Source organism: Leuresthes tenuis, unplaced genomic scaffold (genome assembly GCF_036924035.1).
Source record: "Leuresthes tenuis unplaced genomic scaffold, fLeuTen1.0.hap1 SCAF_20, whole genome shotgun sequence".
In the NCBI taxonomy this organism is placed as follows: domain Eukaryota; kingdom Metazoa; phylum Chordata; class Actinopteri; order Atheriniformes; family Atherinopsidae; genus Leuresthes; species Leuresthes tenuis.
The window spans coordinates 32,081,947-32,108,723 of NW_027325374.1; the positions used below are offsets into that span (position 1 = coordinate 32,081,947).

At 38.1% G+C, this 26,777-nt stretch overlaps 1 protein-coding gene across 1 annotated transcript in view; it reads left to right on the forward strand.

Moving 5' to 3' along the window:
* Positions 1-243: 243 nt before the first annotated feature.
* myo15b (myosin XVB) overlaps positions 244-26,777 on the forward strand; it is a 37,090-nt gene continuing 10,556 nt past the window's right edge. The window contains exons 1-33 of the mRNA XM_072373845.1: positions 244-278; positions 3,536-3,598; positions 3,717-3,774; positions 4,672-4,796; positions 7,141-7,236; positions 7,330-7,565; positions 8,257-8,426; positions 8,542-8,614; positions 8,717-8,899; positions 8,990-9,099; positions 9,800-9,867; positions 10,148-10,232; positions 11,388-11,420; positions 11,991-12,071; positions 12,303-12,394; positions 12,495-12,728; positions 13,214-13,292; positions 13,661-13,789; positions 14,794-14,962; positions 15,906-15,996; positions 16,114-16,390; positions 16,554-16,660; positions 19,122-19,181; positions 19,287-19,362; positions 19,530-19,648; positions 22,661-22,776; positions 23,047-23,188; positions 23,436-23,547; positions 23,673-24,003; positions 24,109-24,160; positions 25,164-25,236; positions 25,328-25,404; positions 25,488-25,564. Of these exons, the coding sequence (XP_072229946.1) occupies positions 3,596-3,598; positions 3,717-3,774; positions 4,672-4,796; positions 7,141-7,236; positions 7,330-7,565; positions 8,257-8,426; positions 8,542-8,614; positions 8,717-8,899; positions 8,990-9,099; positions 9,800-9,867; positions 10,148-10,232; positions 11,388-11,420; positions 11,991-12,071; positions 12,303-12,394; positions 12,495-12,728; positions 13,214-13,292; positions 13,661-13,789; positions 14,794-14,962; positions 15,906-15,996; positions 16,114-16,390; positions 16,554-16,660; positions 19,122-19,181; positions 19,287-19,362; positions 19,530-19,648; positions 22,661-22,776; positions 23,047-23,188; positions 23,436-23,547; positions 23,673-24,003; positions 24,109-24,160; positions 25,164-25,236; positions 25,328-25,404; positions 25,488-25,564 (3,734 nt within the window). The 5' untranslated portion in view covers positions 244-278; positions 3,536-3,595. The remainder of the gene's footprint in view (positions 279-3,535; positions 3,599-3,716; positions 3,775-4,671; positions 4,797-7,140; positions 7,237-7,329; positions 7,566-8,256; positions 8,427-8,541; positions 8,615-8,716; positions 8,900-8,989; positions 9,100-9,799; positions 9,868-10,147; positions 10,233-11,387; positions 11,421-11,990; positions 12,072-12,302; positions 12,395-12,494; positions 12,729-13,213; positions 13,293-13,660; positions 13,790-14,793; positions 14,963-15,905; positions 15,997-16,113; positions 16,391-16,553; positions 16,661-19,121; positions 19,182-19,286; positions 19,363-19,529; positions 19,649-22,660; positions 22,777-23,046; positions 23,189-23,435; positions 23,548-23,672; positions 24,004-24,108; positions 24,161-25,163; positions 25,237-25,327; positions 25,405-25,487; positions 25,565-26,777) is intronic.

Here is a 26,777-nt window from a genome sequence, read left to right on the forward strand (position 1 = left end):
CAAAAACTTTATCATACATGTCATATATACCAGTTATTTTCCATATGGGTGTGCTCATTCTCTCACATATTTAAGCTTTGGTAACAGCTTGCTCCATAAAACTTTCTTATCTTGCATTTATCGTGTCACTTGGGCACACACAGACACACACAGGCACACACCCTATGTACATCTCATCTACACTCTGAACTTGGACTTCAACCCCTCTCAGTGAAATTTGAAGCCGCATCTCTCCTTCCGCCATCTGAATCCTCCCTCCAGCCTCACAGATCTAGAAGGTAGGCTGCTTTTCTCTCTCTTTTTTTCAGTTTGCATTAGATAAATATATTAAACATTTTAGCTTTTTTTTCTTTTTTTTAAAAATTGTTTTCAGGCAGTTTACGCTGTAGTTTACGCTGTAGAAATAGAACAAAAGGAAGAGGGATTTGTCTATATCAGGTTCCAGAACAATGTAGAAGACACTTCTCTCAGGTGGCACTTCCTTCATCTTGTTTTCTTCTCCTACATTTACTCAACATATGAAGCACACTCCAAGTGAAATAATATATTGCTTCAGGTCTAAGTGGGCTAAACTAAGTTAACTTATTTCTGCCTTTAGTTCCATTTTCTATAATCGTAGTTCCGTCAGTTTTTTTTTGTGTGTGTGTGTGTGTGTGTGTGTGTATTATTGTTTTATGAGGATTGGACTATGAACAGTGCAGCTGTTAGCCTATGGCTAGCTTCCTCATGAGCTATATTTAACAGCAGTTAGTATACTGCCATAATAATGTAATCTAGATTATAGTTGGTCATTTGACATATTACATATATTGTGCAAGGTAACATCATTTTCTGAATATTTTCTTAGAAAGGAGATAACACATTTAAATTTGATTTCTGTGTGATTATTTTGTTCAACAAAAACTCAAATATGAACAACCATAGTACACACATGTATACAAACCAAATTATAATAATTATCTACTAGTTATAACCACACATTAAGTACAGTTAGTTTGGCTAGGATAGTGCTAACTGTTAAATTGTGTCTTCTGGCTCACTTACAGTCTAAAAGTCATGATGTTATCAGAATTTCTTCTCAATTTTTTTCCCCCATCTCAGTTCATCATTATGTCATGTTAACAACTGACCCCTATAAATAGGAGGGCTCACTGTTTAGGTGTGTAGCAACTATAGATGGCATTAAAAGATAGAAAGCATGTCACTGTTAAATAAGATTGTAGCCAACATATTGTCAAAAGGGTTAACTTCACTTCAAAGGTTAATATCACTCTCAGTTGAGTAGTGATGTGATATCATCTCTTTTACACCACAAATGTGAACATGCTCCCCTTGATTTTACTGTAGTTCTGCTGCTACAAAAATGTTCCAGCAAACACGTGTGGTCAGCTGATTTGAGGTGATATGATGATGCTTTTGCATGACAATTCCCGTTAAATAAAGGTTAACAGTGCACCAAGTATCTATTCAATTCAATTCAATTCAATTTTATTTATATAGCGCCAGATTACAACAATTGTCATCTCAAGGCACTTAAGTAATATAGTCCAATTCAAGCCAATTGGAATTCAATTCATTGTAATCATAATCCAATTAATTCATATAGAGCCAATTCAAAAAATGAATATCCTAGCTAAGGAAACTAACAGATTGCACCGAAACTTGTCTTCAGTCCAATCTCCCGTCCTGAGCCTGTGGCGACTGTGGAAAGGAACGACTCCCTTTTAACAGGAAGAAACCTCTGGCAGAACCAGACTCAGGAAGGGTGGCCATCCGCCTCGACCAGCTGGGGTTTGAGAAGACAGAAAAGAGGGAAAAGAGGGGGGAAAAAACACCATAACGCAATTCAAAGGATATCTGTTGGAACAGGGAAACATACGTTAATAACCACAATAATGTCACATGTACATAAAATCAATTGTGAAATTAAACAGGGGGAAAAAGAGAGCAAAGTGAGGAAAGGTGTGACAGATGAGGTCCCCCAGCAGTCTAAGCCTATAGCAGCTTAACTATGGGATGTTTCAGGATTACCTGAGCCATCCCTAACTATAAGCTTTATCGAAAAGGAAAGTTTTAAGCCTAATCTTAAAAGTGGAAAAGCTCCCCAAGTAAGGTGCCATGTCACTTGTTTTCTACATGAGACACCTTTAATTTCAAATGAATCTGTTGGATTTTACCTAGCAGAATACATGTAGTATAGAATGCTATTAAGTTACATTATGCTTAACTTAATTAAAAGGTATAGGGGGCATAAGCTTAAATAATGACTATATCTTTGTTTGTATTTGCTTCTGTGTTAATCATTATTTTCTTTAATCCAGCGTGAGTCCACTAGTCGATTTAAGTGGCGTAATAAGTAACTGGTATAGATTTCAAGGGCTCTAGATGAGTGGTTGTGTAGGGAGAGCAGTTAGTTAAGATTGAATGGTGCTGCACATGGTCAAGTTTGAAAAGAACTTTAAATTACCAGTAAATAACTTTAATTCTAACATCTCTTAGTGCCCTTACATATCGTGGCTATTTTTCTCAAATGAGAGCTTTGACATGCATGTAGCATTGAAGAGAAAGTCATATGGGTTTATCCTCGTGGGAACGCAAATGGCTGTATCCAATTTAAGACAATGTATTCTGTAGTAATTTAATCTTGGAATCTAGCTGTAAAGATCCTCAGCCAAGCTGCTAACATGGTTAGAAGTGCAAATGGATCAAATGATTTAGATCATTGAATAGACTCTCAACATTTTCTCCATTATTCCACAAAAATTCTATTGTTCTTTCAACTACACATTGTTTGAGTAAGGTGTGATCTAAATCAGGTTGTAATGAGCTTGTAAGGTGAAGAATGTGTTTTGAGCTGCTCTAATTTGTGACATATTTGTTTGGTTTGGTAGAATACACACTGAAACTTCTCTTATGGAGTTTGGCAGCCTGTGTTTTGAAGTGAGGCCAAGATATTTGAGAATAGCTGCTTCATGAAAAGGTGTACACACCCATGTTTAATATGTGCTTAATTGGCAGTTCATATTGTAGATAGGCATGCATCTGAGACTTGTGTTCAGTATGATCAACAGTAGAATAAATAACTGGAAGATAGTATATAGACTGTGAAAACAGATTAATAATGGGAAAACAGATTTGGAATGGTTTCTGTCATAATAATTGTGTATGAGTAACATTTCCGTGCTACATTGTGGAGAGTCCTTTCTGTGAGCTGATAAAGAACAAACTCTCTGGACTTGGAACTGTGTGGCCTTTGGTGAGAGGAGGGCCAATAAGACTGTGGGTGTTGCTCAAGTATATAAGAGTACATGTATCTAAGAATAGGTCTGATAGAAAACACTCCTCGGGAGAGATGAGGGTGTGTTACTGCTGTACATTTATAACAGGAGGATAACTCACCTGAGGAGTCATACAGTAAGTAAGCTGTAAGTTTCAGTTGAAGTAAACTAGATCAATGACTAATAGGATTTTTTGGGTTACGAGATTAAATCACTGTTCACAGTATAATTACTGACAAAATGTCTGTCATTTTCAGAAATATCACAATAAGAACAAAACAGAAGCAGTGATAAAGACCAAGTCTGTCTCTCCAGAGATGGTAAGGGACTAAACTACCAAAACTGATTTTGTACTATATCAGAACCCACTTTCTTTTTTCTTTTTCTGTCATACGTTGTTGTGATAGCCATATTATAAAAATTTTGTTCCTGTGGTAGGATGTGGGGATGTTGGAAATACCCGCTGAGCTGTCATCTAGACTCCGCAGTGCAACTGGTAAGTTTAGTATACAATAAATACTAAAGGATTGTCTTATAAAGTCACTATACAGATCAGGGAATCTGGGTGTCCTGTGCCAGGAAACAATGAATGTTACACACTTTTATTCTGGAGCTTTTTCTGTATTTTTGAAAATGCCATTTTGTGATGAAAAACACAACATTAAAAAACTTGGTGACAATTTGAAAAATATAAAAGGAACGTAAGGGTCACAGGCATTATTTATTGTTTTTAATAATTTAATCTTTAGAAGATCACCTTTTCTTTTAAACATCATCTCATTCTTTGTCATGTATTTATTTTGATCTCTGCTGAGTTGATGCATTTTGGCAAAATTCACACATCTGTCTCTTCTATTTTTTATTTATTTTTTTTGTCTTCCTAGAAGGGGCCAATTTGTGTTTTCCATATGCTTGCATGGGTTTTCTCTAGGTACTTTGGTTTCTATTCACTCCAATGACATGCCTTTTTGGTTGAAATATTATTCCAAACTGGCTATAGGTACGAGTGTCAGCTGGAAAAGGCTCCAGTTCTTGCAACCATGAACTGGATAATAGAGGTACAAAAAGTGGTTAAATGGATCAAGTAGCAACACTCGGGTATCTGTGTTTATTTAGCATTTACCCATGGGGTGTGCAGGATAACTGTCCCTTCAGGCATTGTTTCATGAGAGATATTATAGCAGTCTTTTAAGATAAAAGCTCTCTGCTTCTTCTATGTTTTTATAAGATGGGAAGGACAAATGCCCTATGCTTTTAAGGTTAGGGTTTTATTTATCCTCGCATCGCCTTCTTATTCTATGCCTATTTTGTTTTGCACATCTGCATAAAACAGCAATGAGATTTTATAGGATTCATTAATGCAGTTAAGCTTGTGATTCTCTCTATCCATCAGGTCGACAGCATGCATCGAGGGTTACAGAAGTTGCACCTCCTCAGGTGAAGGCAGAACATAAACTCACCCTTCCACAGGATATAGACAGATACCCATTCTCTCACTATGCCAAGTCTATATTAAAGGTGGGTAAAGTCAGAACATACGCACATTCATCAGTTTTTTATGGTCCCATGCCTACCCTAACTACACACCTACTCCTCTGAAAAAAATTTATGTAACTAGACCATAACACTAACTGTAACCAAAACCTGAACATTCATCAGTCCTTGTTTTTACCTTCTGGACCATCAGTGCTGACATGTCAAACTGTGGCAAAGTTTTGTAATAGCTGGATAAAAATATTACACTTATTTTTGGTGAATTTCAGGGTTATCCGAGAGCATTGGTTTCCAACCAAGGGTCCCAGAAACCCTACGTGAGTGTCAGAGATCATGGGAGAGCACAGGGTTTTCAGTCCACAGAGGTTGTCAGAGTTAGATTCACATATTTATTCAATAGCAATTCTCAAAAAGCTGTGACCCTGTGTAAAATAAAAATCAATATAGAATACAATGATTTATTTATTATTTTGCCATCCTTGGTACAGAAGATCAGTAATTCGATTCCCAGTCAGGGAAAACCTTCAGCAGCCATGATACTTATTTGAGCAAAAGACAAATCCATGCAGGCTCAGACATCGCCCGGATTAACAAGGTCCAAGTCATGTGTCGGGGGACCAGGACATACTGGTGACAAGTGAGCTACTGGAACAAGATATTCATGAAATAAAGTGGAGAATATCACATTGCTGGAATGCTACTATTCCAACAATTCTAGTGAGAAGGGATATATGCAAAGGATGTAAAAAAGAAAAAACAACTTCTAAATTAACTAAGAAACAATTTTTTGTTTTTTTTCCCCCTTGTCCTGTCCAGCATTATGGCAGCAGAATTGTAATCTGAATACCTTTTATGCCAAACAGATTTGCTTTGCCAAGGGAAGCTTTATAAATGTAAAGCTCCCCTTGATGCCCATCAACTGCCCATTTATTTATTTTTGTTTACAATATATAACATGTAATAGAGCCGAACCGGATCAGGGGACAAGGAAAGAAGAAACAGAACAAAAATAGAAACAAAAACCAGACAACCAGCTGCTACACCTGTAAAAACAAAACAGACGACAATCCACAGCCTCTGTTGGGAATCCAGCCTTAGAGCCAAAAGGAGCACCTGAAAGCAGACAAGCAAAGAAAAAACAAACACACAAACAAACAAAAACCAGCACAAGTAGTGGCAATCGCATACAATACAACTGTGGATATAGATGACCTCAAACCACAGGATAACACATCAACTGTGTGTGTGTGCGTGTGTGTGTGTACATGCAATACCCATGGCACAGGACCTACATGATAACCCTGTGAGGATAGCCACAATCCACAACACCCTGCCATCTCTTTCTTTCCCTCCTGCCAGCTAGCCTTCTTTTAATGAGTTATAGAGCATAACTTCACAGCTCTCACTCCAGATTCAGAATCAGTCACTTTACCATAGTGCTGCTTACATGCTTCCGCAGGTCGTCTTTGGGCTTCCCCCCAAAGCGGTGGGAAAGCTGGGCAGTCATCCCACCAATCAGAGCGGGAGCCTTTATGACTCCAACTTTGATTCCAGAAAAGGCAATGTTTTGGGGGTTTTTTTAGGAAAGACTTTGCATATGTCAGCAAGATCTGCCTGCAGTCCAGACCTTTCACCAACTGAGAACATTTAAAATACAACAAAGAAAGACCTAGGACTGCTGAGCAGCTAGAATCCTATATCAGACAAGAATGGGACAATATCCCTCTCCCAAAAAGTCCCCACAACTGGTCTCTTCATTTCCCAGATGTTTACCAACTGTTGTTAAAAGATGAGGGGATGTTACACAATGGTTACAATGGCCCTGTCCCAACTTTTTTTTTTAGATAAATTTAGATACTATCAAATCCAAACATTAGATAATATTTTTAAAGTAAAGATAAAATGTCATAAATGTGCTTTTAACAGTGTGCATTTACATGCATGTGAATGCAGGCTTGGCTATGGGTAGGGGCTCATAGTTTTTTGTAAACAGAAGTAGAGGAGATTCTAGGATAAAAGGTGGTGAACTACTGTCCTAGAGGAGTGGATGAATGCAAAGTAACAGGTGAAAGGTGTGCTGCACTTAACATGCAGTCTGGTTGGGCATCTATGTTCATCTACATCTGTGCGGTTGTCCATTCTGACATTTTGTGGTCTCTTTGAGGAAGTCAGTAATCCATACATAGAGTGACATATTTTGAGTTTGTTTCCCAATGTCTGGGGGAGTAAAATATATGTTGTCAAGACGTGATAGCATTGAGGGGAAAAAAAAAGCTTTCTTTGCATAAATTCCACAACACACCTTCATACGTGAAAAATAATAATTTAATTTCCTTCTCTTGTTCCCTTAATGTCACTTCTTCCTCAGGATACATGGTACCAGCCTCAGGGATACCCCCTTCAAAGACCTCTCACCTCCCTGGAGTCTGAAGATGCCAGAACTGCCTTGGAGATTTACAAACTGGTATATGTTGAATATTAGAGATTGTATTATTTTTTTTGTTGTAATATACTTCATATGATTCAACTTTGTAATTTTCAATCCCTTTCTCCACAGATTTTGCGGTTTACATGTGAGTCAGACCTCAGTGGTTGGGAGGAGCAGACGTTAGGTAACTACATTGTGGAGAAGGGCCAGGGCCAGCCGGTCTTGAGGGACGAGATCCTTGCTCAGCTGGTATACCACACATGGGGCCGACATGAGGAACAGGACAGTCTGAGGGGATGGCTTCTACTGGCTTGCTGCCTCAGTGCCTTCACACCCTCCCCAACACTGGACAAATCCCTACTCAAGTAGGTGATACACTTCCTTTAGCCTTCTACTGTCAGCAAGGGCGAATGTGGGATGTGCTGTACAATTTTCACACTAATTATTGTTATACAGGCATCTCTTTCGAAATGATGGATTTTATCGAAAATTATTTTAACTATTTATTTACTGTATGATTTGCGATGTTGGGCTTCTTAAAAAGACAAGTAGAGAAGAAACAGTGGAAATATAATTGTTAACGCTTAGAATAGTTGTGTATCACTTGTTGACCAAATTGTTGTATTTCATTAGCTTTGAAAAAGAAGCATCTTGCCTTGTCAGTAACTAACATTGGGTGTTGAACATGTATTAAAAAAACTTTAAAATTCAATCAAAATTTCAGTAAAAAAACAAAACACAGCCCATATGTCATCACTATGTGAGTAGAAGCACACATAGTGATGCAGCTGATATGTGTGCACAGGTATCAAGTACATTCATACAATTTGCTAACAGTCAAATTTTTAGTTTGCTGCTGGAATTCAGGTGACTGAACAACAAAAAAATTATATTTTCAGTTCCAGTCATGGCTAGTTTTACCTACGCACTGTTTCATTTATAAAAAGGTCAAGTAACATTTTAGAAGGTGTACTACAATAAGCCTGCTGTATGATCTACAACTGTCACACGTTATACTGTCCACATTTGGCTCAGCCTCAAGTATTTTCTTTACAGGTATGTGTCTGACCACGGACCAGGGGAATACCGTTCACTGTGCCAACACAAGCTGCTGACATCTTTGCAGCTCCCAGCTCCTTCTACCCGCATCTACCCACCCACCCAGCTGGAGTGGACCTCCAATCAGAGGAAAGGAACTATGCTCCTGGAAGTGCACACTTTTAACGGTGAGACGGGCTTAAAAGAATTCCAAACTTAGAACTGAACAGGACCAGTTTGGTTAAAGGTATTTTCAATGTTAACTTTTTTGTATAACTATAACATGCTCTGACATTTTGTTAGATGAGAAACTGACGACTCAAGTGGAGTCATGGACCACAGGAGAACAATTGGCTTCCTGGCTTCTTCATTTCAGGTACTCACTCAAAAAGTGTGTAAACATGATTTATTTTTATTATTGCTCTGCATTTAATTCTTCCTTAATTTCCCTCCTCATCGTGTGGTTGGTGTACCATAGAGGTGTGACAGAGGCAGCACAGGGATGGTCAGTATCTCTTGTAACTGATGAAGGCTGGTCAGACCTACCTGGATCAGACTTTGTAATGGATCTGTTGGCTAGAGCTGAAGCAGAAGTGCTGCCACCACCAGGGACTCCCTCCTCAACAAACTCTGACTACCTGTTTGGCAGGCAGGGTGACAGGTAGAGCTATGAGAAATGATAATTCTTTGTAGCAAGAGCTTTAAGTAATTGACTGCCATTGTAGGAATTTCCACATCTTTTTCCCTCTAGAATACAAACAACAGATCTGGATGACTTCATCCCACCAGCACCTCCCATGCAAGCTCCTGGGCTGCCTCCTCTTGACGGAAACCCCTGGGGAAGAGATTATCCACAGGAAGGTAAGCTTTATGTGGTGAAATATCAAGTTTTCTGCATGCCTTAAAGGAAAACAAGACTAAGAAATAATATCTAAATTCCCTCTGTGGCATTATAGAGTATGAAAAAGGAATGATACCCCATGGAAATTGTTGCTTTTTTTATATATTCAAATAATAAAACATTTTAACTAGTTAGAAAATTTGCTCATTTCATGAGGAAGTGCGGCAAATCTTTACATTGGCAGCTATACAGGTTGTTGAAAGGTGATGCACAGAATTAGGGACTCTATGGCCACTACTGAGTATTGGAGAACGCTTTGATATGAATATGATATACTCTTATCAGCTTATAAAGTTGATATGGCAGATATTTTTGCTGCTTATTTACATAGCAAGCAGATAACATTACCCATTCATCTGAATTATTGATTTAACATTTTTGTTAAGGAAATATAGCTGGTTGCTAATCCTGTTTGCTGTTTACAGTTAGTGCAAACAGGGTTTATCTGTTCGGTTTGCTGTCATACAGAAACAAACAAACCAACGCCTATGTGAAACTAAATACATGGTGACTCTGATTATTGTGCATATTATACGTATTATTAGGACATTCATTCCACAGGGCTATACTGAGTATACACTGTAGTGAGCATTGTCAAAAGGAACCTAAAGAGCATTTTGGCTCCAGGGCCATCTAATGTGATATACTGTCTGCCTGCAGGGCGTGGTCGGCAGATGGACTCCTACGTTGATGACTTGTTTGACCCTGTTCTGGACCAAGAACCTCCAGTCAGTCCTGTCATCATACTATCCTATTATTCAAACTGTGACTAAAGTAAAGCTTGGTGTGCCATTTAGTAATTATACTATAGGGTAAACTAAGCAGAGTCATTGATCTTGATTCATAATCCCAGATGGATTGTGTACCACTTGTATCTGGTTTCTGAGTGTGTGAAGCCACTTAAACATTTGTGCTGTCTTTTCAATAACTGCACTCTTCCAGTTTGTGGCTGCCTTCCATGTAGTTTCTAAGTCACTCATGTTTATGTGTTTGTATGTGTGTTTGAAGGACATGGAAAGAGTAGCCATGCTAAACCGCAGGATGAGAGGAGGAGGTGGGATTGGACCGATGTATTCTGGGATGTATGGAGCTGGTAGGAAACTTGGCTCATCTACATTATATAGCACACACTAGAGTTATAACAATAACTTAAGGTACATGCATCATCTATTACAGTTGTAACTTTTAACCAGTACCCTCAAATTGAAATCCCTTGCATAATGTGCACTTATTTAGAGTTAAAGGAAAAGTGTGTCCAAAACTTTTTACGAATAAAATACGTTTCATAATCACATTTATAAATTAGATCAGATTTTAGAGTCAAAACTATTGATACTCACTTACTTTCATTGAATCAATAGGCAAGCTTGATTTATTTGAACAAACACAAATGTCATTTCCAGAAAAGTTAAGAAGTTTTCTAGATCTTTCCCAGTATCTTCACTGACCACTGAATAATTGTATTTAGAAATTATGAACAAATTCAGAATTTTATGCCAGCAATACACTCCAAACGTTGAGAGACAAGAAAAAGACAGAAAGATGTATACAATATTCAAGTAAGAGCTGATGCAACAAGCTGGGAGTGTCTGGAGCATCGGTGAACATGGGTCCTTCTCTGTATGTTTGATCTGGGCACAAGCTCATCTCACATGGACAGAAAGACAGTGGGCAAGTTTTCTGTGGTTAGATGAGTCAACGTTTCAGCTGCTTTTGTGAAAACATAAGATGAGAAAAAACATCCAGGTTGTTATCAGAGACGGGTGCAAAAGCCAGTGTCTTTGATGGTAGACACAGTGTGTTTGTGCTAGACTGGCCTGCCTTCAGTTTACATCTGTCTTAAGCTGTTGAATTAAGGTTGAAGCAAATTAAGAATTTACAAATTTAAGTTTTTGTTGCATTTTAGAAAACTTACCATTTTTCCTGGACATGTGGTTTGTATTTATTTTCATTAACTTCCCATCATTTTGTTTTCCTTGCTCCAAAAATTTTAAATAGTGTATCAAGTTTAGAAACATATTATAGATTTCTCAGTGTACAACTAAGGACTACAAAGTGCTAATACAAACACAAAATAAGAGAACTCCAATAAGATATCAACAGAATTGGTTGAAGAAACCACTGGATGTCGATGGCAGTCATAGTCCTTTAAAAATAACTGTTAAACTTCACATCCCATTGTCAACAGTATTGTAACCTTTCCAGTTGTCATTTTGAAATTAAATGAGAATTAAACATTGTTTTCCAGGTATGCCTATGACAATGCCAAGCTATCCCATGGGTAAGTAAAAAGATTCATGTTTGTCATCTTTCTAAGATTTTGGGGAAAATGCACAGCTGTTGCCAGAAAAAGCCAGGTCAGGTCACTACTATTATATTCACGTTTCACCAGCATTACTGAAATGAAGTCTATTGAAGGCAGCAGACTGCTCTATGTAATGCTCCTATAAAGAAAACAATGTCACCACAAGCCACATATTTGAGCTCCAAATCCAGATCAACTATTTCAAATTTCTATAGTCATGGTAATTTTTAATTCCTCATCACTAAAATTTAGTTATTCAACAAAGTGTCTTGCATAGTTAAAAAATTATCAGAATTATTATTATGATTGTTTCTTGTTTTGTTTATTTGTTCTAAATTGTAATGTTTAGACTGCTGTTCAGTTCTTGTCTAATTCTATTCACCTATTTGTGATTATATGTGCTTAACAATGTATTTTTGGACCCCAGAAAAATTAGCAACAGCTGTGGTTGAAGTTAACTGCAATCTGTACAAAGAAAAAACAATTTACAGAAAAAATCTTAAGGTTTCTAATTTCCAAGTTTTATGTACATTACTGTGTATATAGGAGCGCCAGTCAACCCTGTAATGCCCGGTTATGGAACAGCTCCCATGATGCCTACTATGACAGCCATGCCAACCATGCCAGGTAATCACCTTCCACAAAGGTTTCATCAGTTTATGTTTGAGTTCTACCAAAATCAGCAAAAAGAGCAAAAGACAGACAGAGACATCATGCAGTACATCTCAGCTCCCACCCCTCTAATATTTGTATCATTGTCAGTCTATTGTTAATGGTGGGGGTAACTACATGTTATTGTATGTCAGAAGATGCTTCGTCACTTAAACTTTTTGTAAAAAAGATTTTGTCCCTTCACAGCCATGATGGTGCCTCAAGCTCCTCCTATCAATGACCCCATGCAGATGGCGGCAACCAACCAGGCTCTGATTAACCAACAAGCCCTTCTCATGGTTAGATCCATAATGGTGGATTTTTTTTTTAATGACCCAACCACCCATATTTCCGCTCATTACTTGTCCTGAAACTTAACTTTTCCTTCCGTCCCCTCAGGCGCAGCAGATGACCATGCAGGCTATGAGTCTCTCTCACCAGCAAGCCCAGGAACAGCAGAAAAAGCAGGAGAAAAAGCAGCAGGAGGAAGAGAGGCAACAGAGACGCCGGTCAGCGCGGCAATCCAGGGAACGTTCACGCTCGCCATCCCCTAAAACTCCCTCACCACTGCCATTGAGACCCAAAGTACCTGCACCTAAACGCACCTCCAAACAGAAGAAGCCTGAGCCAGAGGTAATTTTTTTTTTTTTTTTTTTTTGGGCTTTTGATGTCTGTATTGATAGGGTAGTGGAGAGAGACAGGAAACTAGAGAAGGGGAATGACACGCAGCAAGGGCCATCCGGTTCGGGACTCGAACCGGGGGTCAACTGTAGTGAGGACTATAGCCTCAACCCACTACGACCGACCACATCCAGAGGTATTTCTGTACCTTTTGGACATGCTTCATGTGTAAAACTGTCTTGTAATACTTCATTTTTTTGCCAAACTTCCAGTATTTTACAAAACTAACTGACATTATGATAGTCTATGCAGATGTTAATGGCAACAGGACAATGTTGGACAGCCTATAATGAATAATGTGGGTGTTTTTGATTTTGGGCCTTTGTTGCATGTCAGAAATAAAGACTAATGCCATTATTATTTCCCTAAATGTAAAGCATTACAATAGGTGGGTTTTGTCTTTATTTGCAATGACATGTTTTTCATTACTTTGACAGCCAGAGAGTGAAGTGGACTTGACAGAACCAGAAGACCTGCAGTCTTTTGAAAAAAAGAGGGACTTCTTTCAGAACATTGGTGAGTTCAGCAGATGAGCAATTGCATAAACTGTAGATAGCATAGTTTGTCATGCAGTAATCCAGTATAACTTCCAGTATATTCAAAACTCTTTGTTTACATGCATACAGTTCTCCCAAGTCCTCATATGTGTCTTTGAATCTAGTCCCCTGCTGTTCCTGCCAACTTGTTACAGTACTTGTCATGAAAAAAAAGATAAATTAATCAGTTAAAACTTATTAGGTGTGTTCAAATGAAACATCAGCATCCCTACAGAACTGTTTATAGCTAGCAGTCTGTAAAAGTATGCCTTGTTCATTCATTTCTATTCAATTGCAGTTTTTTCATGAGAAGCATGAAAAAATTTCTTTCTTCTCCACTCTCTCCAGGCACTAAGCCCAAAACTAAATCCAAAACTCCAAAGCCACGACCAGCCCCCTCTAGTCCACACAGGCAGAGACAGCACACGCCTCCATCACAAAGCCCATCACCCCCACCCGTAACACCCAAGCCTGAGGGTAAGAAGATAAAATTAATTTGAAAGGCTCGATCTAGGCTCTCAAGCTTATTTCCTCAGAATGCTAATTTGAGAATCATATAAAACACTCACTCACTGATCAACTGTTATCAAATATCCAAAATTATGTACCAAAACCATCTTAAATTGATCATCTGTATACTATTTTATCTTTCCTTCTGTTTCAATTTAGTAATTCTTAGATTACCATCATGCACAAGTCATAGAAAACTCTCCAGTGGTCCCTTGGTGATCATTACTCTGCTGCTGTGTGGGTCTTGTTTGTTGGATTGTGTTTCCAGTGTTTGTTTTAGCTTGTTAATCAGAAACGTCTTGTATAGCATTGCTGTTAATTTTAATGAAACGTCAATGAAAAGTGCAAATTATTACCAGAGACACACTTGAGGCACAGGCACTTATTATTCATGAGATACATTGTTCTAAATTTAAGTGAAGAACAACAAAAAAAAAAAAAAAAAAAAAACTTAACAAAAAACTAAATTCACAATTAACCAAAACATTGAGACAGATGGAGTGAATACTGTGGATTGTCTTCTAACAGCAGCCCATGAGCAGGTCTTTTGATCATGTTCTTTGCTCATGAACATACAGATGAGTGAAAGGAAGTTGTAAAGCACTGGCTGACTTTGAAAAGAGCCATATCGTAATGACTGGACTTTTGGGTCTGAAGATTCCTGAAATATTAAGGCTTGTTGAACGCTTCTGGTCAGCAGCGATGAGTTTGCTTTCACAAGCGTCCATGAACCAGGCAGAGTATGTTTACAACAAGCTGGTACAGTTCTGAAAAAAAAATACTTAAGGTAAAATAAGGTTATGGTTCCAGATGCCACGGGGAACTTTAAGAACTTGTAGAGTCTGAGGTTTGGCAGATTTAAACTGTTGAGTTGTGTAAAGGTCAGAATATTTTTGCTCCTCAAATAGAATATACCATAAACAGAAAATGGTGTATCTTAGTATCGAGTTTCCTCTTCTTTTCTCCCATAGTAAGACGTCCTCGCACCCCACCAGTGAAAGAAGCAGACACCACAAGAGAAACACCTACTCCAACTCCTCTCACTAAGCCACGGGTCGAACCAACATCCAACATTCGGGAAATCATCAAACTGTACAACAGTCGACCCCAACCAGAGCCCAAACCCTTTGAGCCTGTGAGGTCAGCTTCACCATCTTGTGCGCACATTTCCCCATATTTAAACTATGAACTTAATGTTCTGCTCGATCCTGCTTGGGCTATTCTCATTTCTGTTTTCATATTTAAGAAAATGTATGACTTAAAACTTTTGAATAGGAAACAACTTGATGCTGCATACAAACAATGGTGGACATGAAGTTACAGAGTTGATATCATGACACTTTATTTACTGATTATGGCACGGATAATAACAGCTTTAAGATGACTTTAAAAGTCTACACACGTTGTCTTGTACAAATAAATTTAATCGATTTCATTGCCTGTAATGTTCTTCCAGAACAAGCTACTAAGTCCATCACAGTGCCTATCATTGTTAGAAACTTTAACATTAACAGATTTAAAGCCTCCTGAGTATTTTAAGTGCTGAGACTGAAGACGGACAACCCTTTCTGCAGGCGCAAAAGTTTGGTAAACAGTTACAAACTGGCTAATTTTCCTCCAATTTAAATGGTAAAGTATTCAACTAAATGGAAGAAGACAGAGACTCAACATTGATTTTTAAATCACCACCTGGATCTAACAAGAGTTTATTTCAGAGTTTTATCAAACATGTTGAACCTCTGAATCAGTAACTTGAAAATTTCACTTGGAAATGTGGAGACATAGAGGAGGAGGATGACATTCATTGGACTGGATTTGAATTTGGGGAACATTTTCGACGTCATAGGCAACTTGGACAATCATCACTGTCCTCTTTTAAATTTCCTGTTTATTATTTTAGTCAATTAATAGGAGTTTTACATGTTATGAATTTGTTTTTCCTTCAAACTTTCAAGCAGCAGACTACCACAAAGGTTTGCCGCTCTTTTTAACAGATTCTAGCTTAATGAGTTGTAACCATCATGGCATCATTCACCAATAACTTAAGCAATGTTTATGGTTTACTGCTATATTTTCCTCACAGACCCGCAGTAAGAACATTTGTTAAGAAGAAAGACCCCAAAGAGGAAGCTCTGGCCAAACTCAAAAACAAAACACCAGTACCACAGCAGAAGGTTAGAATGCGCTGCATTGCAGAGTGGCTGCAGCAACAATCAAAGAGACTATCTAAGATTATTGTTCAGTTCATTTTCATGTTAAAAATCTTATTTTCCTATCCTTTTGGCATTCAGAAAGAGTGGGTACCTCTTCCATCCCTAGTAAAAGTAAAGAGGGTACCCCCTCCTCCAATGCCCCCCTCCCCACAACCTTCTCCTCCATCCACTCGGGGTCGCCGGGTCATCTCCAATAATATGAAGGAGAGGCAGCGTTCCCTGGGAGACCTGTTTGGCTCCCACCACTCCCAGGACCCTCTCCCTGCTCCACCTGACTCACCACCAACTTCTCCAGAGCCAGCTCCGGTCCTTCAGAACATTCCTGACCCTCCAGACATTGCTGCCCCATCTATCAGTAGGTGTCCCTCGTGTTTTCTTCACATTAAGATTACAAGCATTCAAATATGACGCTGCATTTGAAATTTGGCTGACAGGCAAATTCAAATTTCTGCCACTATTTTCTGATGCAATGCAATGATGTCACTCAGCAATCTTCCTTGATTGTTTGTTAATTGTAGATGTGATGCCAGATGAAGATGGCACTCGGTCCCAACTCCACCGCTTCTCTGCTGGGGTTTACTTCTCTTACTACAACACACCAGGGAAAATGTTTCTGCGTAAAGAAGTAAAATACTGACAGACAAACACATCATCAGGCAATTCACATACTTGAACAACAGATCAAAGCAGGTTGCTTGTAGTCTTTCAGGTTAATGCTTTTGTTTAACACCTTTGAGATTTTGTTATTTAGTTCATTAATTCACTTTGGGTGTACTCTGAAAAATGGATAAGGTCATAATACACTTTGCTAAACATTATAGGAAATTTGGGTAAATCTTAAAGGTTTTCTTTTAACCCCTTAAAGCTCTGGGTTTCTCTCTGTGCATCTGAAGCAGCAAACCTCCTGGACTGGGACCTAGATCTTTAGTTTTAGAATGGCACCACACCATGTATGCGTGGGTTCTCTCTGGATACTCCAGCTTCCTCCCACTGTCCACAAACATGCATGTTAGGTTAATTGGTGACTCTAAAATTGTCCTTAGGAGTGAGTCTGAGCGTGTGTGTGGTTGTTTGTCTCTGTGTGGCCCTGTGATGGACTGATGTGACCTGACCAGGCTTTAACCCGCCTCTTGCCCAGTGAGCGCTTGGATAGGCTCCCCCACAACCCTGAGTTTAATCAAGCGGTATAGAGAAGGGATCGATGAATTCAATTCAATTGAAAAGGGGGGGGGTTAGCAGGAGACTGAAACTCAGATTAGGGCAGCTTCTCTCTGATCCTGATCAAGATGTCAGCTGATTTTATTTTATTTTTCTTGTTATCTACCTATAAAAATAGCATATATTTAATAACAATTTAAACTACAGAAACGTAATTTCCAATTGGTGATTAATATCGTATAATTTGGTTGAATTAAACTGAATTGAATTAAGTTTAACTGAATTTAATTTAATTGTGTGGCTGATAATTTAATGTGGAATTTTGAGTTGAAAGTATACACTGAAGACACAAAATAATTCAATTCAATTCAATTCAATTCAATTTTATTTATATAGCGCCAGATTACAACAATTGTCATCTCAAGGCACTTAAGTAATATAGTCCAATTCAAGCCAATTGGAATTCAATTCATTGTAATCATGATCCAATTAATTCTTATAGAGCCAATTCAAAAAATTTATATCCTAGCTAAGGAAACCAACAGATTGCACCGAAACGTGTCTTCAGTCCAATCTCCCGTCCTGAGCGTGCCTGTGGCGACTGTGGAAAGGAACGACTCCCTTTTAACAGGAAGAAACCTCTGGCAGAACCAGACTCAGGAAGGGTGGCCATCCGCCTCGACCAGCTGGGGTTTGAGAAGACAGAAAAGAGGGAAAAGAGGGGGGAAAAACACCATAACGCCATTCAAAGGATATCTGTTGGAACAGGGAAACACAAGTTAATAACCACAATAATGTCACATGTACATAAAATCAATTGTGAAATTAATCAGGGGGAAAAAGAGAGCAAAGTGAGGAAAGGTGTGACAGATGAGGTCCCCCAGCAGTCTAAGCCTATAGCAGCTTAACTATGGGATGTTTCAGGATTACCTGAGCCATCCCTAACTATAAGCTTTATCGAAAAGAAAAGTTTTAAGCCTAATCTTAAAAGTGGAAAGGGTGTCTGCTTCCCGGACATTTACTGGCAGCTTATTCCACAAGAGAGGGGCCTGATAACTGAAGGCTCTACCTCCCATTCTACTTTTAGAAACTCTGGGAACAACAAGTAAACCTGCAGTTTGGGAGCGAAGTGCTCTGTTAGGAAAATATCTTACAATTAAATCTTTAAGATATGATGGAGCTCGGTCATTAAGAACTTTATAAGTGAGAAGAAGAATCTTAAATTCTATTCTGAATTTAACAGGGAGCCAATGAAGAGAAGCTAAAACTGGAGAAACATGATCTCTCCTGTTAGTTCTCATCAGAACTCTGGCTGCAGCATTTTGGATCAGCTGGAGGCTTTTCAGAGAATATGTGGGACAGCCCAATAATAAGGAATTACAGTAGTCCAATCTTGAAGTAACAAATGCATGGACTAGTTTCTCTGCATCACCCTGAGACAGGATGTTCCTGATTTTAGCAATATTACGAAGGTGAAAGAAGGCAGTCCTAGAAACCTGTTTTATATGTGCGTCAAATGATAAATTCTGGTCAAAAATAACTCCAAGGTTCCTCACTGTAGAACTAGAAGCCAAGGAAATACCATCTAGAGTAACTATATAACTAGACAATTTCTCCCTGAAGCGCTCAGGTCCAAAGAGAACAACTTCAGTTTTGTCTGAATTTAAAAGCAGACAGTTCTGAGTCATCCAGGTCTTTATGTCTTTAAGACAGGCTTGTAGTCTGACCAACCTGTAGGTTTCAAAATAATGAATAACACAAAACATTTTTACTTGCATGGATAAATTATAGTTAATATTCCAACATAGCTATGGAGCTGCAGTCATAATGACATAGAGACAGACATACTGATTCCGCTATGCTGTGAAGATAAATGAAAAACACAAAGAAAATATTTGCTAACTGCTAACTTCAATTATTATGCACAGGTGTTTTACCCCAGAGAGCAGTTCAACAGGCCCTACATCCTCAATCTATTGTGTGAACAGGTCAGCATCTTTAAATGAGTAGTCTGTTTATCTGTCCTCCAATTCAATGTTAATTCAAGCATTCAACTTCTGACTTTGACCACTGCATTATGATTTTTTTTTCAGATCATGAGAGACACCTATTCTGACAGCTGTGTGAGGATCAGCAGAGAAGAGAGACGGAAGATGAAAGACCTCCTTGGTAAAAACAGTTAATCAAGACATTGCACGAGTGTTTCTATTCCAATCCTCGTTACCAGTGGGTGGAGGGAGTAGTTTGTATTTTTCAAGATACATGCAATAACTCAATCATCACTGGTTTGTTTGTCAATTATTAATCTCTCTAGCCCAATTCTTTTCTCTCTATAGCAAATTTCAATGTGGGAACATCTATTGGTACCATACAGGATGACAACATGAAGAAGAGAATTGTAATTGCCGCTCGAGACAATTGGGAGAACTATTTTACTCGACTCTTCCCTGTCACGGTGAGCATAAAGACAAGAAGATATACTGAAGTTGTTTTTAGTGTCAGTTGTGTTATGACACTGCAAGACAAAGCTGATTTTAAAAAAATATCTCATTTCAAACTTTGAGGCAAGTGATTCTTGACAAATGCAAAGCATTAGAATGCTATTAAAAAGCATTAAGTTAAATTAAAGCCTTAGCTTAAAATAACCTGTAACTGAAAAAAACAGTAATACAGTTATTGTGAAGTAGTGTGGGCAGTGTGGACAACATTGTTGTAAGAGCTCCACCGTGGACTCCAGGTGCATTTTCAGAAGTCATACTTTATGTGTAACTAAACTAAAGTTAGTTGCACCATAAAAATTTGGGCTTCATTAGGCATGACTGGTGCCAGATACTTACAGCTAGTATCTGCCAGATGCAATAGCAGTGTGTACATGAAGCTTCTAATTCCTGCAATATGTTTAATTGTGAGAATGCTGATTAAGACTATTGTTTTCCTGTTTTTCTTTATTATTGTGAGAATGCTATAAAGCAACTGAAACCATTTTGCACAAAACGTCCAGCTCTTTCTGGAGATGCTGGCTATGACTTTTGGTGTTTCTAACTTTTATAGTTTTTAAAATATTAAGGTTTTTGTGCAAAATTGTCTCCTACTACTTCAGCATACTTTCCGCTGTTCACAAGGCATTCAACTATTACTGAATGATGCAGCTTTTAAAAAATATTCAGCCAATTTTGAACTATCACAGTTTAAAAATTGAGTAAAATCCTTGATAATTTCTGAGTTTACAATGCATTCCGATAACACGGAATGTTTAATGTGTAGAGTGGAGGCTCCAACTGACAAAGTGGAGGAATACAGATCTTTCAGAAAAAAAACTTTTTAACCTGTCACTGTTTCCAAAATATTTAAGCCACAGAAATAATAATAATAATAATAATGATAAAATAGTATTAAAACGTGGGACAATTTCTCCTCTTTCAGCCAATGTAACTTTCATAGCCTTCAGAACTTTATATTTTGAATATGAAGCTTCTGAATCACAGTAGTACCTTCAAACTGCCAGTCCTTTTGCCTTTTTCTGTAGTTTTCTGCCTTCATCCAGCTCCAGCTCTTTTAAAAGATACCTTTCAGGCGTTTTGAAGCTTAAGCTATAACTTTCTGCTACATTTTCACTATATTCAGCTTTTTTAGCATGGTCAGCTATCCCATTCAGCTTTTGAAGGCAGAAAACTAAAGAAAAGAGAAGGCAGCATTCTCACAACTAGAAAAAGCTGTTCCTGCGAAACAGCAGTGAGAATGCTGCCTTCTCTTTTCTTTAGTTTTCTGCCTTCATCCAGCTCCAGGTCCTTTTAAATACCTGTCAGGCCTTTTGAAACTTCAGCAAATTACTTTCTACTAAATTTAAAAAAAATTCTGCATTGTTTCTCTTCTTTCTGAATTTTTTCACTTTTTGTTTTGCATTTTTCTTCTCTTTTCTGTAGTTTTCTGCACTCATCCAACTACTTCTGCATACTTTCACCAATTTCTACAATTTTGGTATCAAAACGTGCAGCTCTGTCAGGATATTCTGGCTTTGACTTTTGGTGTTTATGACTTTTACACTTTTTAAAATATTTAACTTTAATTTTGGTCCTCTTGGTTTTTATGAATGAGGAGCCAACAGAGCCACAAACTTATCATTTTCAGCTTTTTCTGATATTCAACTAAATAAGTATCATAACCATTATGGTATTTATACATAAATACCATAATCTCATTATTCCAACATCTTAGTTCTTCCATACTTTTTTCACCGTTTAACTACTCCTGCATACTTTTTAACAATTTTTAACAATTTTGGTCTCAAAACATTTAGCTCCTTCAGGAGATTTATGCTATCATTTTCTCACTTTTATACTTTCTAAAATATTCAACTTTTATTCAAATTTTCCTGTCCTCAAATGAATGGAAAGTGCTTTCAACTCTTCAAAAACTTCTTCGTCTTTCTAACCTAACTTACTTTCAGCTAGAAACACCATTCAAACTTTAAACAAATCACAAGACATTCAGCTATTACCAAATGGTTCAACTTTTTCAAATATTAAGCCAAATTTGAAATATGACAGTTTCAAAAACATGAACATTTTTGCTCCTTCTTGATTTTTATGAATGAGCAGCCAGCAGAGTGAGCACAGATAACTTTCAACTTTATTTTTTTCAAACAAATTCCTCTAACTTTTATACAGTTTAACTTACAGAAACAAATTATACCGTAAAAAGTAGAAACATTTGTCCTCTTTTATCCAATTGTTATACAAAAGAGCTCACATTTACATAATTTTAACTATGAGACTTGAAGCGAGAGAAACCTTGAAAATTCTCTCACACACTCCAATGGAAATTTTGGTATGACACCAGAGACGGGTTCAACTGTGTTCAACTTGCTGCCCTTTAAAAATCTTTCACTTCATTGAAATAAAACTACATTACCAAGCTCCTCTAAGCCTTCTGGTGCTGGCGGTCTTTAAATTATTTTTTTAATTTATTTTCTTGTAGTTTTCTCACAGGAAGTCATAGTATCCCTTTAGCCATTTTCTGCTCCTCCTTGTCCAATTCTGCTGGCTGTGAGCTTGTTAAGCCACAGCTGCTTACAAACATTCCCATAACTATGAGGACATCTCTCTTCTACTCCTCTGCTACATATTACACTGCAGCGATTTTAACTATTACTCACTTGACCTTTGACCTTCTTCATAGAATACTGTGCATCTTTATGTTAAATCTCCATTTACTTGTACATAAATGTGATTCTACCTTTTCACACTGATGGACAGTGCTTTGAACTGTTTCCTAACACTTAACTCATATCACACTGAGGGACACAGTGTCACATTAGCTGTTTTGAATTAAACCATTTCTTTCTTTCTTCTCTGTGTTTCTCTGTTTCCCGTTTAAACAGAATGTTTCCCATAATTTAGTCACTAACTGTGTTACATTTGAATGAAGGCTTAAAAAATATTAACAGGCATCACTTATTTGCATGCAGCCATTCAGTGGAGATGCTCAGGTTTTGGGTGTTTCTCATCGGGGGATTCGTCTTCTCAAAGTGGTGAGAGCATCAGGCATCAACCCTAAGCATCTGAGACTTCTCAAAGGCTACAGGTACAGTATCCTTTGATAGCATTCATTTGGAGATCACTTTATATCTAATAAATCAGTTTAAGTCCAGTATTCACTCTCTTTTGGTTCTTACTTTGGTCTTGATAATGTCCTAAGAAAAATGTCTGGTTCTTTAGCAGCATTACTCTGCCACAGTTATTCTCTGCAATTCATACATAGTTTGAATTTTCACTACCTGTCTGACATTTAAATGCAATAATTGTAGCTTGCGTTTCCAACACAGAATAACAATTTAGGTTTGCGTGAATATAGTTTTGCAGAGGTGCTGTCAGTTGACCTCCAGGGTTCTGACAGAGTGAACTTGGAGCTGAAGAGTGAAAACTTGGTGTTGCAGTCATCCAGAGCTCCTCAGATCTCTGCCATGATTCGATTTTTCGTCCAGGAACTCATCAAGGTGCTTTTTCTCTTTTTAGCATCATGTTTCATTTCATCATCTCTCCTCCTTTTCATTTGTAGTGTCTCCCCATATACAGTATGTATATGCATTTAATGTATGACGCTTTTATCCAAAGCGACTTACAAATGAAGACATAACATTACAGCTAACATCAAAGCTAACAATAAGCTACGTAGATTATTGCACCCTAATAATTTTCAGTTTAGATATAATATTCCAACACATCTGTCTTTTTGTTTCAAAGAACTCAGGCCATGTAGTAGCCCTGAAGAGTTTTGTGACAGATGACAAAAGTCTGCTCAGCTTCAGTAAAGGTGATGTCATCAAACTACTGCCAATGGAGGGACTCCAGGCAGGTGAGGTCATATTTTAGATGTTAGACATACCTCTATGTTTGCTGTCATTTGGAGGTTTTGAAATGTTCAGTTTCATCCATATCAACATATCCTACCCACTGAATTACATTTTTGTGTTCCACCAGGCTGGCAGTTTGGCACCATTGGAGGGCGCTCTGGCCTTTTCCCAGATGACTTCACTCAACCATCTCCAGCGCCAGACTATCACTGCCTTCTCCTAGATCGAAGAGATTATAGGAGGAAAAGCATGAGGCGCCTTAAGTCTGTCAGTCCACCTCAGGGCCCCTCTCCAGGTGCCATTGTCAAACACATGGGCAGCGCTGATTCACTGCAGCCCCGCAGAGAGGCGTCACGCCCCAGTTCTGTTCAGGGATTCCTCCAGAGATCAGTTCAGAGCTCAGTCCATGAATCAGAGATCCTGTCTGCTATGGCTGACTTTGCCTTGAAATTTTTTAGGTACAAAAGAGGAATGAAAATAGCTGTTGTGAATTATGTTATATAGCTTTGTTTCATATTACATGGTGAGGCTAATTGTGTGCAACCTTTACATGTTGATCAAAGAGTGACGGCTACAGGTGGAAGGAATTTTTCAGAGGCAGTTCAACACACAGCGGTAAGCCTCAACAGCCTGATTTATACCTGTGTGTAGTGAGCTTGTGTCTAAATTATTTTTCTAACTATAATCCTTGAATTGGTAGTCAGCTTATTGCTCTTTCAGAAGTAAAAAAATATGTCCTTAAGCAATTGAATTTGGGGTGTAGTATTGCTCATTAAACAGTTACTACTGCTACTATTTTGCTGGGTGAGATTGTTAGTTACAAGCAGTATGTTTTTCTCTTTGTAAATGTGTCTAAATTCAGACTGTTTTGGTTTTAGATCATGACACAAGCTGGCCCACGTTTTTTTAGTCTGCATAAATATATCTTCTTTCTCAATGAGCACCTAAATGTTCCTGTTTTTATGTAGATTAGGTCCTTGTCTCTACCAAAAACCAGGTATTCCCTGGATAAAATCTACTTTTTTTTAATAATTTTGGTCCACCTTGGTCCATACTTTTAGTAATAATATTTTTTCTTTAAGATAATTATTTAGATTTTGTGTGTGTGCGTGTGTGTGTGTGAGAGAGAGAGAGAGAGAACGAGAGAGATATAGAGAGAACGACAGAGATATAGAGAAAATGAGAGAACTGTAAATATAATAGCTGAAAAATTGAAGAAACTGCTTTGGTTATATTGCTTCATATTTAACAAAAAGCATTGGAACCTTTTTCTCAAAACCAAAATTTTATCTCAAAGCAGAGCTTAACATCCCTTTTAAAACTGGTACATAAAAAGCAATTAATTCTGCTAGGCTGTAACACATGTTACTCCCACCACCTGTTGCCACTTAATTTAACCTAATCCTTTGAATTCTGTACTGCAGACAGCTACCATGATGTTCCTGGTGAATGGAAATAAAATATCAAAGGACATTACTGATATCTTATTTAAAACACTATTTAACATCTAAGTTGAAAAACATCTTTGTTGAATTCAAAGTCAGGAATCCTGTCAATTAATCTTTCTGATTAATTACAACAAAAAATTCACTACAGTTTTTTTTATTTTTTTATCCAGATCCCCATCCAGGAGTCCCTCATTCTCTACAATGATCCTGAAATCAATGATTTGTCTGTTCAATGCTTTATGAGTGAGTTCACCCACACAATTACATGGCAATGCTCACTGATGCCGCTGTTTTCATGTTCCTCCATCATATACCCACTTGTATTTTCCTGCAGACCTGGTGCAGTTTATGGCTGACTCACCATTGCTGAATAATACTACCCAAGCAGGCTGCCTGACTAATATCCTGCTGGTCAGTCCATTTAAGCAATGAATCTGTAAGTTGGATTGACATGAGACTGACTTCCACAAAGTAAGTTTCTCTTCTCTCATCAGCTAGGGAAGGAAAATGAGCTGCTGAGAGACGAAATCTACTGCCAGGTCATCAAGCAAACCACCAACAACCCAGCTGAGTGAGTCTTATTTTCTGAACTTGTTGAAAAACAAGGGCTGCACGGTGGTTGCCTCACAGCAAAAGGATCCTGGTTCAAATACTGGCTGTATTCTTTCTGTGTGGAGTTTGTACGTTCTCCCTGTGTATGCTTGGGTTCTCTCCAGGTACTTCAGCTTCTTCACTGTCCAAAAACATGCATGTTAGGTGAAATGGTGTCTCTGAATTGATGCTAGGAATGAATGTGCATGGTTGTTTGTCTCTGTGTGGCCCTATGATGGACAGGGGACCTGTACAGGGTGTACCCTGCCACTTGCCAAATAGCAACTGGGATAGCCTCCAGCCCCAAACGGGTATAGAAAATGCATGGATGGATGTTGAGAAACAATACATAGGGTGATGTCCAGAATGCAGGTGCCTAGTAATTCCATCAAGCTTTCCCAAAATATCCTCAGCCTATCTAAACTGGAAACGTCATTGATTGATGTGATAAGTGATACTCTTTGATACTTTAAGTGATACTCCATTTTATCAAGCAGCCTATAAGTCAAACATTCTAGGGCAGCCAGCTACCCAAGAGACGAGTACCACAGTGAAGGTGCTGGTGAAGAAGGGGCTCTCCATTCTTTGACAACAAGTTTCCTACCCAGCATAAGTGTAGCCTGAGTTTGTTCATCAATTGTAACTGGGGACAGGTGATCTAATGCAGCAGGGTCAGCCAGTATCCCTTTTACCTGCAACCTACATTTTTTTTTCTACTGTGTATATAACCAACCAAAACTGCTGAATCTTAGAGCAACTCCAAAACGTGTGTATCCAGGTAAAGGATTTAAAAGTGTCATCATAATACAGGTCCCCTAATACTTTGATTCCCTTTTGAAACCATGAATGTCAAAGAAAGGGACACTCGTTTATTTGGAGTTTATTTGGGATTCAATCAAATTCCTGCTGATAAATTCAGATAGGGATCAAATTTAAAAATATCAGCTATTTTCTTCCAGATCTATTGAATATGGGATATAATAAGATGTAACTGCTTTTATGAAGCTAAACTGGTTGTTATACAATTCATGGGTGTGAGAGGAGCAAAGTAGGTGCATTCAATATGGAACCAAAGGGGAGCCCTCAAGGACCACTGAGCCAAATGTTTGAGCCTAAAGGCATAATGATAAAGTAATACATTTGTGCTGTTGCAGCACTGAACATGCTGTGTGATTTCTTGTTGGCTGTGAGTT